At 41.7% G+C, this 14609-nt stretch overlaps 1 protein-coding gene across 6 annotated transcripts; it reads right to left on the bottom strand.

The window, feature by feature from the left end:
- Positions 1 to 2219: 2219 nt before the first annotated feature.
- Positions 2220 to 13897, bottom strand: LOC115028894 (general transcription factor IIIC, polypeptide 2, beta). Of its 6 annotated transcripts, XM_029462812.1 has the most exons (13): positions 13598 to 13897; positions 12710 to 12828; positions 11410 to 12031; positions 11127 to 11266; positions 10129 to 10334; positions 9846 to 9931; positions 9546 to 9623; positions 8853 to 8954; positions 8047 to 8274; positions 7459 to 7570; positions 7262 to 7379; positions 2510 to 2541; positions 2220 to 2351 (listed from the first exon to the last, which is right to left on the bottom strand). In XM_029462812.1, the coding sequence occupies exons 2-13, from the start codon at positions 12732 to 12734 to the stop codon at positions 2232 to 2234; spliced, it is 1869 nt and encodes a 622-aa protein (XP_029318672.1). In that variant the 5' UTR covers positions 12735 to 12828; positions 13598 to 13897; the 3' UTR covers positions 2220 to 2231. The 6 variants fall into 6 exon arrangements, with proteins under 6 accessions (XP_029318672.1, XP_029318671.1, XP_029318668.1 ...); XM_029462811.1 differs by lacking the exons at positions 2220 to 2351; positions 2510 to 2541; positions 13598 to 13897 and adding exons at positions 12997 to 13058; positions 13380 to 13492 and having other exon boundaries at positions 6329 to 7379; positions 12710 to 12812; XM_029462808.1 differs by lacking the exons at positions 2220 to 2351; positions 2510 to 2541 and having other exon boundaries at positions 6329 to 7379.
- Between the last annotated feature and the right edge of the window lie 712 nt (positions 13898 to 14609).

Here is a 14609-nt window from a genome sequence, read left to right as displayed (position 1 = left end):
ATTAAACACACCTTTCATTACTTCACCCTCTTCATCCCGTTCCCGTATTTGTCCAAGTCTTCATACTCCTTCAAGCAAAGTTAAGTCCAGCTTTGAGCTTTTCAAGCGACGCAGTCTAGCTACATGCATCTCTGCAGCAGCTTTTCAGCCATCGCACCACAACTTTCTCAGAACTTTGCATTCTCTAATTAGCTATGTTTGCAAAAAGTGAGGAGGAGGCACGAGAGGAAATGTTGTGCAATGAACAAAAAGAGTTCATCCTCTGAGATCTGGATTGTGCAAAGTAAATAGCAACAACCAGCCAGTTGTTGGTCGGTATCAGAATCATTTTGCACCCATAAGAAAAGCCGACAAGCCGGCTGTAAAGTTCCGCAGCTACTATAAAAGTGTCGATGCTCGTTGCTCTCAAAGAAAGGACATGTGTACATTGTAAACGCCTAGTTGACGCCCATTTTGATCCAAACACTTGCATGATTGTTAGCTGTTATTCAATATCCTGTACGGTAAAACGTCTCTCGTTCAACTGCCAATCAGAATATGTTGATACACCATGCGGAGGATGAATCACAGAAAAGATGTCTTCTTTAAAATGATATATTTTCACCATTTTTTAAGGAGATCCTGTATATTTAAATACATTTTCCTTTTGAAAAAATGCAAAATGAGAATCTATATGGACCCGACAGCTACGTTAAAACAAAGTGAAATAAAGACCAATGCATTTTACTGAACTAGTTTTGATAAACATGCACAGTGAAGTCTGGAGCCAAAGTCTTTCTTTACAGTTAATTTCAACCCAGAAAAACACAGTTCCTGTTTGTTCACTGTGGACGTGTAATGTTTGAGAATGCTCCGTAATGTGCTGTTGCTGTGCGTGACGAATATACTCCGTGTGACTGTTGTAAATATGTCAAATATTGTGTATTTTCTGTGTATGATTTTGTGTATACATGTGTAAATACATTTATCTCCCTTGTACAATCGGTCCTATGTGTCAGTGTGTTACATCTGTGAGCTTTGATATTTACTTTTTGTGTGGCAAGAGTTTTTTTTTGTAAAAGTGAAATAAAAGATTGCAGATGATGGAAGGAGGCTGGATTATTTCAGGGTCATATTATGAGAAACACGCGAGTCTTTCCCGAACAGACCACGTGCAGAGTGGCGCATTTAAGAGAGGAGGCCTTAAAGAGACAGTAGCTAAATTAATCTGCTTTTTAAAAAAACATTAAAACATGTAAACAGGTTTTAGTAGGAAACAAATATACAAGTATGAAGCTGAAAATGGACGCAATTAATGACGTACTGTACTTAAGTACTGGGTTTTTTTTGCGACGATCCATTCAGGGCCAATCACATGCGAGCACAGACTGTGAAAGAAGGAAGGGGGGCAGACGCTCCAAACACAGTGAGTGTAGTGGTACAGGCCAGAGAGAGAGAGAGAGACAGAGAGAGAGAGAGAGAGAGAGAGAGAGAGAGAGAGAGAGAGAGAGAGAGAGAGAGAAGAGAGAGAGAGAGAGAGAGAGAGAGAGAGAGAGAGAGAGAGAGAGAGAGAGATGAGAGAAAGAGAGAGAGAAGAGAGAGAGAGAGAGAGAGAGAGAGGAAAAGAGAGAAGACGAGAGAGGAGGAGAGAAAAGACGAGAGGAGAGAGAAAAGGAGAGAGAGGACAGAGAGAGAGAGAAAGATAGCAGGAGAGAGAGAAGAGAGAGAAAAAGAGAGACGAGAAGAGAGAGAGAGAGAGAGAATAGAGAAGAGAGAGAGAAAAGAGAGAGAGAGAGAGACAGAGAGAGAGCGAGAAAGAGAGAGAGAGAGACAGAGGAGAGAGAGACAAGAAGAGAGAGAATAAGAGAGAGAGAAAAGAGAGAGAGAAGAGAGAGAGAACAAGAGAGAGAGAGAGAGAGAGAGAGAGAGAAAAGAGAGGAGAGAGATGAGAGGAGGAAAAGAGAGAACCACCAGGACAAAAAACATACCAAAATAACTTCTTTAAATTACATCATTTAAACTTGCAGAAGACATCCGATACATCTACAAAATAATTGAAAGAAACTGGATCATAAGACACATTAACAGTGATATTTGTAGGAAAAAGAACATTTTCTCCATCCAGCGAGGAGGAAAGAGGGCAACAGATTGACCTCGAGGGGACTTAAGAGTCTGCATTTGTTTGTTCTTTCAAACACTGAACGATAAATCAAGCGAACAACGGCGAGAAATCAATTCATACCATCATAAAATCAATAGCAATTAAATTGTGTGGTTTTTTCAGGCAGCCAATCCATAGACAAGACTTGTCCGCTCCTTTCGTGGTGAGGGGCTTTGAAGGAGCCCAGCTTCAGCGTTACCACTCCTTCTGCCTGCGGGACAAACCAGAGGGAGGGACAAACTAATGTCACTGCAGCCACAAAGCACACAGGATACTAGATTGTGTTATACAGCACATGTGCATTAGATATCTCATGTGTAGCAGGGAAGAATTTAACAAGGAGGAGGCACACTTTGAATAGAAACCTACCGTATATATCGGCATCTGTTCGCTGTCTTTTCCTGCAGAAAGAGCCACAAATCACACTTTGTTAGGAATGATAATTAAAAACCAAGCTTAGGGTGCAATGAAGATAACAAGTCCTCATCTTTTATCTTTCACCAACATTCAGACTGAGTGGAGCCGAGCGTGCAGTCACTGAGAATATGTGTTTCCATGTGTCATCACTTCTTTATTTCTACACTATAAAACCTTTGGGTGAAATTGTCATAATTTGCAAAGGAATTCTTGAGCTCCAGCCAGAGACGTGGTTTGTGAGGTCACACAGAATAATCCCATCAGATCATCCTCGAGTCCAAGAACACGTGACCTCAAGCTGTTCCTGAGAGAACGCCTTCACAAGAATGGGACGGACGACCTGAAAGCAAACTACCTCCCAGAGGTAGAAAGAGAAGTCCCCTCCACACAGCGGGACAATCCCGGCGTGGAAGTTAGATTGGTGTTCAGTTGTTAAATGACAGAAATCGCACTAAACCTCGTATGGATAAAAAGCGTCGCTGCACTGACCTTTAAAGGTCTATTGCTCTTATAATCACATTCATCATTGCACAATAGTGTAATATGTAAAGTAGGGTGTGGCAGAGACGTGGCAGCAAGTAGGATTATTAATGAATGAGATTAGGATTAATGACTGTTTCACATGCTGCAACCAGAACATGCTAACAAAGGTTTGGAGTCTGTGTTTGTTGACGGTGCAAGATGTGAAGTCGGGGCATCACCAGCGTTATCTAAAGGCACTTAGAAGAACAGGAATGTTTCCGTGTTGATGAGCCTCTCTGGAGCCGAGCGTCCGGCTGACATCACCCTCCCCTGATGGGGATCAAAATGGCTGCATGTTAAGCACCACTTTAGAGGTAATGCTGCCGTCCTCGACAATCACTGTTGTGTTTAATAAATGTAAAATCCAATAACAAAAAAAAAAAGAAAGGTGTGAAGACGGTTCCCCATCGCTGGTTTCTTCTCCTCCTCCGGTTTACATTAGAGTTCAGATCAATACAGTGTTCTCCTCACTCTTCAGCACCTTCCATCACCTCACCTCGGCCTCACAAAAACACACTCCTGCTTTAATGTGAGACGCTGAGGTCCTAAATCAAGTCCTAATCTTTTATCTTTCCCAGACCGACATTCAGACGGTGGGGGAACCTGAGCGTGCAGTCAGTTAGAAGTTCCCCCACCGTGCACAGTGTTCCTACAGGAAGCTCACATTTAGATCTAATAAAGACTTTCATGCCACTCAGAACGATGTTTAAGAACGTTACAATAACTAACATTTAAGAAAAGGTCAAATCTATTACTTACTGTTAGAGGACAATTTTACCCAAATCTATTTAATGTTTTGCTCTTTTAGTTACAAACCTTCCTTTACTTTTCATAAAATGTCCCGACATGGTCTCCATCCTTCTTCATGTTTAACATGCAACAACCACATTGTATGACCTGGAACTTGACAACCCTGTCAGCTGTGGTTTGACTCTTACATTTTAAACCCTAATCTGAGTATAATCTAAAGCATTAACAGCCCTAAACGGAAGACGGATAACAGACTGGCTCTTGTGTTGAATAAAAGTACAACACACAATAAAGCACTTTATCTGACCTCCTCCACCTCTTACCCCGCCCGATCCCACGCGAGTCCTTGATGATTGACAGCGCGGGGATACACGAGGTGTCAGCTACTAGACCTAAAATTCATAGCTTCCAACACTAACAACTGGCTGGGTGATGCATCTTCTTTGTCATTTCAATTATAGATCCTTGTCTGATGGAGAACGGCGCTGTAAATTATGTGCGTTCACTACGCAGGCTCACATTCTCCCTTTTGTCTTTTACCCCTCCTCCTCCAATTCTGCAGCTCTAACAGCCCCCCCCCCCCCTCCTTCACTTCCTCATTCATTCTGGTGACTGGACAGACAAAAGCCATTTATAATTATCTGTCGCAAACAAAACACACACACACACCAATTCCACCTTTAACCCTTTCAGCTGATATTGAATCCGATGGGAATTATTTCCACTCATCGTCATGTAAGAGAGTTAATCTGCATTCAATTAGTGCGACTAATGTCCGGCTGAAAGAAGCCAGGAGCTCGAACGCATTTCACCGGTCATTTTTCACTTGGTTAAATGCACCTTTACAGTCTCCATCCCTCCCCCACCTCTCCAGGGCCAGCTCAAAATTAATTTCCCCCGTCTGCCCTCAGAGAACAGTTGAGCAGATTCATTTTCTTTCTGTCCGCGAGATAAACTCCAGGTTGAGCAGCTCGCAGTGACACGTGACTGCAGAGCTATATGTTGAAAGCCATCAGAAACTTCCCACCTGCACAGAATAATTAGTTCACGTGGAGATCTTTTGAAATGCTTCAGGTGAGTGGACCAAAGGTAATGTCTGCACAGGAGTAAATGTTATGATTGAGGCTGAAATAATGGGAAATACTCTTAAATAAAGCTTCAAAAATACAACTTTTTGATTTTAATATTAATATATATATATATATATATATATATATATATATATATATATATATATATATATATATATAAAATGTAATATATATATTATATCTCATGTTGTCCTTTTAAAAGCATGTTTGCAACCTACACTGAAGTACCTTTTGGCCAACATAGTATTCAGTAATTTAAGTGTGAAAAAAGCAAAAGTAAGAAACATAGAAAACTTAATCTGAATCTAATTGAACTGATAAAATATAAATAATTTAAATAAACTTGCTTTGGTGGTTTATTTCCAGCTGCATTTATATGCTGTCATGTGTATCAAATAAAGGCGAAGTAATCAAACTAAAAACATTTAAAAAAACATTTTAGAGGCTTTTTTTATTGGTTAATCTGTCAAATTTAGAATCAAGGCTAAGACGCTGTTCATAAACTCAGCTTTAGTCTCAGTCAAAGTTGTGTTTCGGAGACGGCGTCTTCAAACGAGAGCGCTCTGCAACCTTTCTCTCCTCGAGCTGTAACCTATGGTGGGACGCAGGGGGCTGATGGAGTCGCTCTTTGGACCCAATGACCCGTGGATACAAAATAAAATGGAAACCAGGGGCCATGAAGCAGAGGGGTAAAAGAAAAAAGAACGGAAATGTCAGGTTTTATATGGCTTTTTATGTCCATACTGGAAATGTTTCTTCATTGTAAAACAAGCCGAGCGTAATACAGCGGAGTCTGTTGTTACTGTGTGTTTGCCTATTCCAACAATGGTCGTGCCATTTAATGAATGAAACAACGGAGCTGATGTTTGTGTCCGATCAAAAATAAATACACATTTGGACGAAGGAGACATGTGGTTGTTTTAAACTGCAGCTTTTTCTTAAGACAATTGCCAAATATTCAGGTATATTTGAAGGATTATCAGCTTTCATAAACATCAGCCAACCCTGGTGTTACACTCCGATATGAGCCAGAACACTTTGACGGGACGTAATGTCGACTGTGATACAAGGACACGTGTGAGAGCGTTTACCGTCGAGATGTGTGCACTACCAGAAATGTTATGATCTTAGACTGGTGCAGTGTTTAATCAGATTGGCCTCTACCGCTCGCTGGGCACACACACACACACACACACACGCACGCACACACACGTTTCTGTGTATGATGGATGTCTCAGATAAACTGGCCATTAATCACATTCATACAGTCTTCTATCAGCAGCGCTCCAGAGGCAGCAGCGATCTAAATGGACCCGGCCACAGGCTCCAGCATCCATAATGTCCGCATGTACTCACACTCCTGGAGAGCATTGTGTGTGTGTGTGTGTGTGTGTGTGTGTGTGTGTGTGTGTGTGTGTGTGTGTGTGTGTGAGTCTTTCAGTTAACTGTTAAAGCTGCATTTAACAGTTTAATAGACACACCAGGAGTGGGTGGAGTTAAAGACGTCTGATGTGATGGATGTGGTACCGTGGGACAGATTACATACTCACTGCAGAGTCGGGTCGTGTATAAAAGCATTTAGCCTGAAATCATTTTACAGGAGACTGAAGCTAAAGACCATTTAGGTTATTTATATTATTGTTAAGTTTAAGGTTTTGGGCTTTCGGTTGGACAAAAACAAGCTTTTTGCATCCTGGGATTTCAGAAGTTCTGATGGATATTTTTCACTGTTTTCAGACCAAACAATAAAACAATTAACTGAGAAATGACTGAATATTAAAAGATAATCATTAGCTGCACCCCTAAACGAGACTTCTTCATCTACAATCCCACCAATGTGTCTCACAATGTGTAAAAGTGTTTCTGAAATTGTATTTAAAGTTATTATTTCCTGCTGGTTTCGACTCTTCCTTCCACCGCTCACTGGTTACATTTGGGATAACTGGTCTCTGGGTGCGTTTGTTTCGTGGCAACTCCAAATCTCTGAGTCAACAAATGGATCCACACGACACCGAATCCCCCTCAGGGACGGCGTGATGCTTTAAAGTCACTATAGCGCCCGATGAAAGCCTCCGAGTGCTCAGAGGAGCGGCGTCTGTGAGCCGATACAGAAACAAGTCCAGAGTCCAGCTGTTGAGTTTCACAATGTGGCCATGATCCAAAACCCAGCACTGAGGCTCCACTGCAGGTGCACAACACACTGACTCTACAAAGGCAACGCTGCCCTCTGCTGCCCTCTGCTGCCCTCTGCTGCCCGCAGGAAACACTTCCACGATGTCACTGTGACAACACAGGTCAGTGTATACACGAAGCAGATCTGAAGTGTTAGATTCAGTCTTACCAGAGTTCGCTTGCTTCTTGTTGGAGTGCAGAGCGTCAGGGTGGGGGAGGCTGTAAATGGTGACCGAACCGGTGGAGGTGGCCACAGCCAGAAGACCCAGTCTGGGCAGGAAAGGAGCCTTGAATAAACAAAGAAAAGGTGTCACATATTGAAACAGCATTCCAGAACTAATCGCGCTGTGTTGTGGAAGACATTACCTTTCTGCCACAGCTGGGGAGCTCCCAGCCTCCTGCAGGACACCACTTGAGATGCCAGATGAAGCCTTTGTCCTGCGCTAAGCCATAAGACAAGGCTGGCTGGGAGTCGGGTCTGCAGAGACGTGGAGGATGCATCATACAAAGCAAAACATGGACGACCTTTGATACAGACAGTAACGGTGGGTTTATAAGGTTTCCATTAACTGCAACTGAATATTATTTTTATTCTTAATTATTCTTAATTGTTTGGTCTGGAAAATGTAATACAATTGTGGAAAACGTTCATCCCAGTTTCCCCAAGTCCAAGCTGATGGTTTAAAATGTCTTGTTCGTCCAAAACCAAGAAATATTCAGTTTCATCTGATATAAAAACTTAAAAGCAGGACAATCTCCACATTTGAGGCTGAAAACAGCATTTTTGCATTAAAAAAATGACTTTATCAATTAAATCATATTAAAATAATCAGCGCAGCTCTACTCTGGAAACCTCAAAATAAACTCCGACAGCGATGAAACCAATTCAACACAAATGCATCAGACGATGTGCGGCAACAACGCTTTACATAACCCCACCCGCCGCAGCTGTACCTGCTGTTGTACTCCAGCGAGCCGAGGTCCCACAGCTGGACGAGTGCAGGTCCGCTGTACATCTTGTTGACATAGTGCTGGTCGTCCATCCCTCGATGGCAGGCCAGAGCGATGTACTGCGACGCTGGAGCTCCGTCGGGTGTGGGACACCACTCCAAGGCCCAGACCGGTCCACCTGCATACAGCAACATGTCCCAGCGATCCGGGTGAGCGGGCAGCGCCGTGAACCTGGTGACACAAACAGAGAGGCTTTAGAAACGTCAACAAATCAGGCTTTTACTTTGAAATACCAAATCTGACTTTTAAAAATGTCACTAAAGTAATATGAAAACATATTTCTTTACGTCTCCTCTGAAGCAAACAGATAAAAACATGGATCATATTTAAAACCAAGGTTTTTAGCACAATTTACCTTTAAAAAAAGAACAAATTGCACTGAAACCCAAAAACTAATTCAGGATTAAATACAGATTTTTCACTTAATTCTGATTTGTCTAAACAAGAAAGCTTGATATGCTCATATAAATATTTGGTAGCTGGCATAACACCTGTATAAATATATATTTAATACATTTAAAAAGGAACTTCATGGTAATAAATGATGAAATAATACTTAAATATAGACAACATTAAGTGTGGAACAGCCAGAGTCACATACGTGTCTAGTTAAGGCATAAAATATATAACTTTAAATGACATGTTTATATATATATATATATATATATATATATATATATATATATATATATATATATATATATATATATATATATATATATATATTAAAGTTTGGTGCTGAGTCTAACCTGCTGAGTCTCTGCAGAGGCGTCTCCTCTTTACTGAGTCCTTCTCTGGACACTCTGAAAGCAGCCGACTGAAGCTCCTGAGGCAGGTACTTCTCCAAATCACTGAACACATAAGACGCACAAACCTTCGATAAATAAGAGATGATGCCGTTTCAGAGTTCCCACAACACCTGGTGGGAATCAAATGTCTGCTGGTTGAATCACAAAGGTGTATATCAGATGTGTTAACAAACGTATTCTTCTAGAAGTCTAAGAATCTGACGTGGAATGATTTAGTCTCAGTATAATAAGCAGACACTGTGATGAAGAACCACTAATGTAACCACCTTTCACAATAAAAGCTCTAAAATGACTTAGTTTATAAAGCACATTTAAAAACAACAAGCAATGTTCAAAGTGCTTTACAAAGAGAGTCAATTAAAAAGAGGAATGATCAAATAAAAACACATAAATAAGAGAATATAGTAATATAATAATAAAAGCATAAACTATCTTGATAAATAATTACTCTAACTATTGAACAATGTAGTGCCAACAACTGAAAACAGATGATCCCCTTTAGGTTGTAACTGGGTGCGTGGAATGGAGCGCAGTGATTGGTTACTGGATCTGATCAGGTGGAGCAGCGCCTCATGCTGACCCGGACAGTCTCACTCATGACAAACAAAAGGTTAAAGGTCAAAGGTTAACTACCTTTGCGGTACGAGGTGCCAGACACTGGAGGAGGGGACCCACTCTGGGAACACCCAGCTGCTGTGGTGCTCCTCCCGGCTGCAACACACACACACACACACACACACACACACACACACACACACACACACACACACACACACACACACACACACACACACACACACACACACACACACACACACACACACACACACACACACACACACACACACACCATGTGGCTCTTAAAATAAGATAGATCTTTATTTGTATGATAAATAACAACAACAGACGGCAGCGGTGAGAGAAGCTACTTACAACTTCTTGGTCGTCTCAGTAGCGTCCCAAACGATCTTCATGACGCTGGTGGATAGCCCGTTGGGGGTTCTGGGATTCGGGCCTGTCTGCAGGAGAAAAGGAGATTAGATTAATTAAATTCTCCTCATTTTTTTATTTCTCACTCTCCAGCAACAGTTCTGCAGATATCAACTTCTTTGTGAATGAATAAAGATTAATTTTCTGGTTCTGAGTCGATGTGTTATTCTGTAACCACTAAGTGGAGCTCTTAACCAATAAGAATTAAGCATTAGATTCTACTAACAAAGCTTCTGTTGACGTGAAACGTCGCCGGACTTTTTCCAACGGCCCCCGAGTCAGAGTCCGACCCAGAGTTCACTCCTGCTTCTTCTTCTTCTTCTTCATCTTCCACCTCCTCAAGCTCCTCGTCTTCTTCAACATCTGGAACGAAGTCCTCATCTTCTGTGTTATCACTGTCATAGTCACGTTTCCTCTTCTTGCCTTTACGCCCTGCGGGAATGTAATGAAGAGTAAATCATGCGAGAGTGCGGAGGGATCTTTACTGCCATCAGTGCATCGGTGAATGGTTCTAGAAAGGTATTTGTTATTTTACTGTAATATACCGTTTATAATTCTATAGAAATCTGCAGCCATAGAAGCAGAAGAGCCGTGGACTGCGGTAACTCTGATTGAATAATTGAATAGGGCAATCAAGAGTGAACTGTCCTCCTGATCTCTGCCTCGAGCCTGACCTCTGACCTCTGACCCCAGACCTGGGACATTATCCTCGTATCTTATCAACAGCCACACACGGCCATGAGCATGACACTCAACCTTCAGTCTGGAATCAGGATTTTAAATAGAAAAAGGAAAAGAAACCTAAATTAATTCCTTAGTGGGAACATGAATTGTCCTGATTGGCACGTGATGATATAGATCCTCGTACAAGTTCTCTTCAGCGACAAGGATTTCGGGAAATAAACTTAGAGAAGAAGATCTACTCCACTTAAGTATGGAGCTGGAGGTGATTAGCTTAGCTTAGCACAAAGATTGGAAGCAGGGGCAAACAACTAGCCTCTCAAAAAGTTAAAAATACACTTATAACAACCATATAGTGACGTCTACACGTTAAGTTGTATACGGCAGTTTAAGTCAGGAGCTGCATTTAGGATATGAACTATAGTGGAGCAGTCGAGGGGTGCGACATAAAGCAAAAGGTCCCAAGGCTGGAATCGAACCGGTGACAGTGGCGTAATGCGCTGTAACAACTTGGCGACAAAGAAAGCAGGATTTCCACTCTACCTTTGCTTCCTTTGAGACTTTTCCGCTCTGCGACGGAGTCTTTGTGGGAGATCTCATGGTCGTCCTCTGGCTGGGAGCCTGACTCCTCACCGGGGTGACAGAGAACTTCTTTTGCCAAAGCGTGGAGGTACTTCAAAGCCCTGCAAAATATTTTGTGCAACGTTTTAAATATAAAAATGACTGAATTGCCCACGTCATAGACTGTATGCATGGAGAACATCTGCAGCCATCGCTCTACGTATAATTTAATCTGAGCGTATAGGACAGAGAGCGTGTGACTTACGCTTTAGCGGCACCTCTCCTGTGGCGTCCGCTCGGCGTGGTCTCTTCCTCGGGTTCATTCGTAGCTTCCCCTGCAGCCTCCTCACCTGCTGGTTCTTCAACGGCTTCCTTTGGAGGCTGCTTCCTCACGTACTTTCTCTTCGGCTTTGGTGTCCCATTTTCCTGCTGCACAGCGTCTGCAGCTCCACCCGGCACAGTTGGGAGGCTCCCATCAGTGGCGGGAGTCTTTTTGGCGGGAGTCTTTTTGGCGGGAGTCTTTTTAGCAGGTGTTTTTTTGGCGGGAGTCTTTTTTGTCGAGGTCTTCTTGGCTCTCACTGCCCGTTTAGGAGTTTCCTGTGAGGTTTTTCCATCAGACTCTTGAAGTGTTTCGTCAGTTGCTTCTTTGTCCACATCTTCTTCCGTCTGTTGCGTGGCATTCTTAGCTTTCCCACTCTTTGCCGGGGACTTTCCAGAATCTGCCTCTATTCCTCCTCCTGAGCGCTTTCCACGTGGCCGTCGCTGGGAACTTTGCACATCAGTCGCAGCTTCAGTTTCATAATCAAAATATTTTGAATTCTTCTTCCGTTGTCTTCCTCTGGAGCTGGGGGTTAAATCGCAGCACTGCTCTGACGGCTTCTCTGGCCCTGCGAGGAGAGGGGTGTTATTACTCGACTGAAACATTTATTGACACAATTAAAAGACCGCCAAAAGGACCATGTGCACAACTATCTCACCAAATGTTACTCTTACAGATTGTCATCTTAAAGGTGACATTGAAAATTGCACAAATGAGGAATTAATTTGTGTTTTAAGTAGATTACACTTAAGAATGACTTACTTTGAGCACAGTACATAATGTTACATTCTAACATATGATGAAGGGATGTTTAAAAGTGAACTTATTGGGCACTTTCTGCCTTTTTTTAATAGGAATAGTGAGGAGAGAAAGAGGAAATGTAGGGAAAGGCCAGCCAGGGATTGAACCGGGGAGTATTTACATCCATGTGATACGTGTGCACTCTTACCACTCGGCCATCAGGTCAAGAACACACGTAATGAATGTGATAACCTAACAATGTTATTTAAAAAGGAATTCATTCAGAATTTCCCACCACACAGCAGCTAGACTGCGACTTCATGTGCTCCTCCATAACTGACCAGACTAGTCAACAACCTGCAACTTCAGTTCTTATTGAATCAGTATCCTGACATTAATTCAAGAGTAGAAATTAGTCGTTTGTGCACATTAATTAATGTCCCCCCTGTGACACTTTTATAACAGACAGTAACCTAATGCATTTAAATGTTATAGCCTGTATAACCTTGTTCAGAGTCAATAGGATCCATAGGCCCTGGGCTTCTTGTGCTGTGGTGGTGTTGTCAGGTGCCTCCTCATGTATGGAGCAAGTTTCTTCTCTCTCACTGCTGCTGACAGAAGAAACTGAAATTAAGACAGACATAGCATCCATTAACTTTTTTAATTATTATTATTTATTTTTAAAATCAACCACACCACAATATCAGAGAATATAGCACAAGCACAATTTCTTAGGAACTATACAAAGTTATGCAATGACTATACACATACAGTAATATTTCATCATAGTACCTCAGTGTTTGCTCCTTACTCTGGACTGACTGACTCAAAGCTGCCCTTCACAGTTCAACAGCCTGTATAGAAAGTAAATAACACTGCCATATGCGTCTTTATAGTATTTCACGCCACCTGACAGCGTGCTAAGTATATACTTTAAAATACATTTATGTGGAAACGTGGAGCTGAAGAGCCAGCAAAAACACCGATGTCACATCGATATTGCGTTGTCTGAGAATATTAAGCCATACCTCATTCAGTATTATGATAATTATATGCTATCTTCCGTACTTTTAAGTGTATATGGGCTGATAGATAGACAGAAAATCAACAATTCCAATTATCTTGAATCACTTGTTAATTCGGCATACGTTTCAAATCTCATATACATCAAGTACCAAGATATTTAAGTGGTAGACTATTGTTTCTTGTTTGTTTTCCCGGTGACTCGCGTCGCGCTATCAAGCTAACTCCACACAGCTAATGCTAACTGGCTAAAGTGGCTGTTGGGTGTTAGCACTTCTTACACTGTCGCAAAGTAAGTGAAACACTCTTAAAATCGGCCGGTAACCGAAATACGTTACAAGTAGCACTACTAGTACCGTTAAAAACTCACCCTGCATGGAATTGAGGCTTCCTCGTCCGGTGGCGAAGGCTGATACGCCTCGTACCTAATCCGGGAAGCTAGAATCTGGTCACTCGGGATCGAATCCCAAACTCTGCTACCGGGAACGAAACCGTGGAAGATCACCGGAACCGTAGAGACATACCGGACACATGCATCCAGTCGTTATTCTTTCTCGAACGGCAAAATATAAACATCCCCCGTCGCGTTGTTTCCACTGATTCCGGTTGCTGGAACTCGCATTCTGCTTACATCAGACCGCCATGTTACTGTACCGGCATGGTGACTCACAGCGCCCCCTATCAGCGGAACATGGAACTACACCGACGCGCTCCTGTAGCGGTCGAGAGTTCAAGCCTCACCAAGTATCTACTGGAGGTCAGGAAGTACTTTTAACCTGTGATGGACCGTAACTAAGTACTTTTACTCAAATACTGTACTGAAGTACAATTTATGAAGCACTTGTACTCGGAGTATTTTCATTTCCTGCTACTTTATATTTCTATTTCACTACAATTCAGAGGTCAATAATGTCACTACATGTATCCGACAGCTTTAGTTACTTTGAAGATTCAGATTAATAATACAAATTATAATCAACAAATACATTAAGTATAATACAATAATATAATGTAACCTCATTACACTGATGGAAAAAAAGCTAATTATAATCTACATGATATTATTATTCTTTTCTTGTTTTGGTACATTCACCTACTTCTGTACATATTCTGATTTAATGCACTTGTGTGTGTGTAAGAATGAGTGTGTGTATTATTATTGTCTGCATGTATGTATGTGGCTGTGTGCAGGTATTCTATTACCGTTTATATTGTATGTTATGGTATTTGTTTGTGGTACTTATATCTCAATATTCGGTGTATTTCACCACTGCCAAACATCCATATATTATAACATGTTATTAAACATTATGTAAAGTCAAGTGGGAAATAGTTCTCATAACATATGAATAAAAATATTTTTTTATCTTCCATATTCTTCT

Source organism: Cottoperca gobio, chromosome 24 (genome assembly GCF_900634415.1).
Source record: "Cottoperca gobio chromosome 24, fCotGob3.1, whole genome shotgun sequence".
Classification (NCBI taxonomy): Eukaryota; Metazoa; Chordata; class Actinopteri; order Perciformes; family Bovichtidae; genus Cottoperca; species Cottoperca gobio.
This window is presented reverse-complemented; position numbering and strand designations above follow the sequence as displayed.

Bases quoted from the DNA above. Each gene is read 5' to 3' on its own strand.
- LOC115028894 (XM_029462808.1), bottom strand. From the start codon at position 12,734: ATGGATCCTATTGACTCTGAACAAG. The intron at 12,032-12,709 runs GTTATACAGGCT...CTCTCCTCGCAG, and splicing joins TCCTATTGACTCTGAACAAG to GGCCAGAGAAGCCGTCAGAG. The intron at 8,955-9,545 runs GTAGTTAACCTT...TTATGTGTTCAG, and splicing joins TGGCACCTCGTACCGCAAAG to TGATTTGGAGAAGTACCTGC.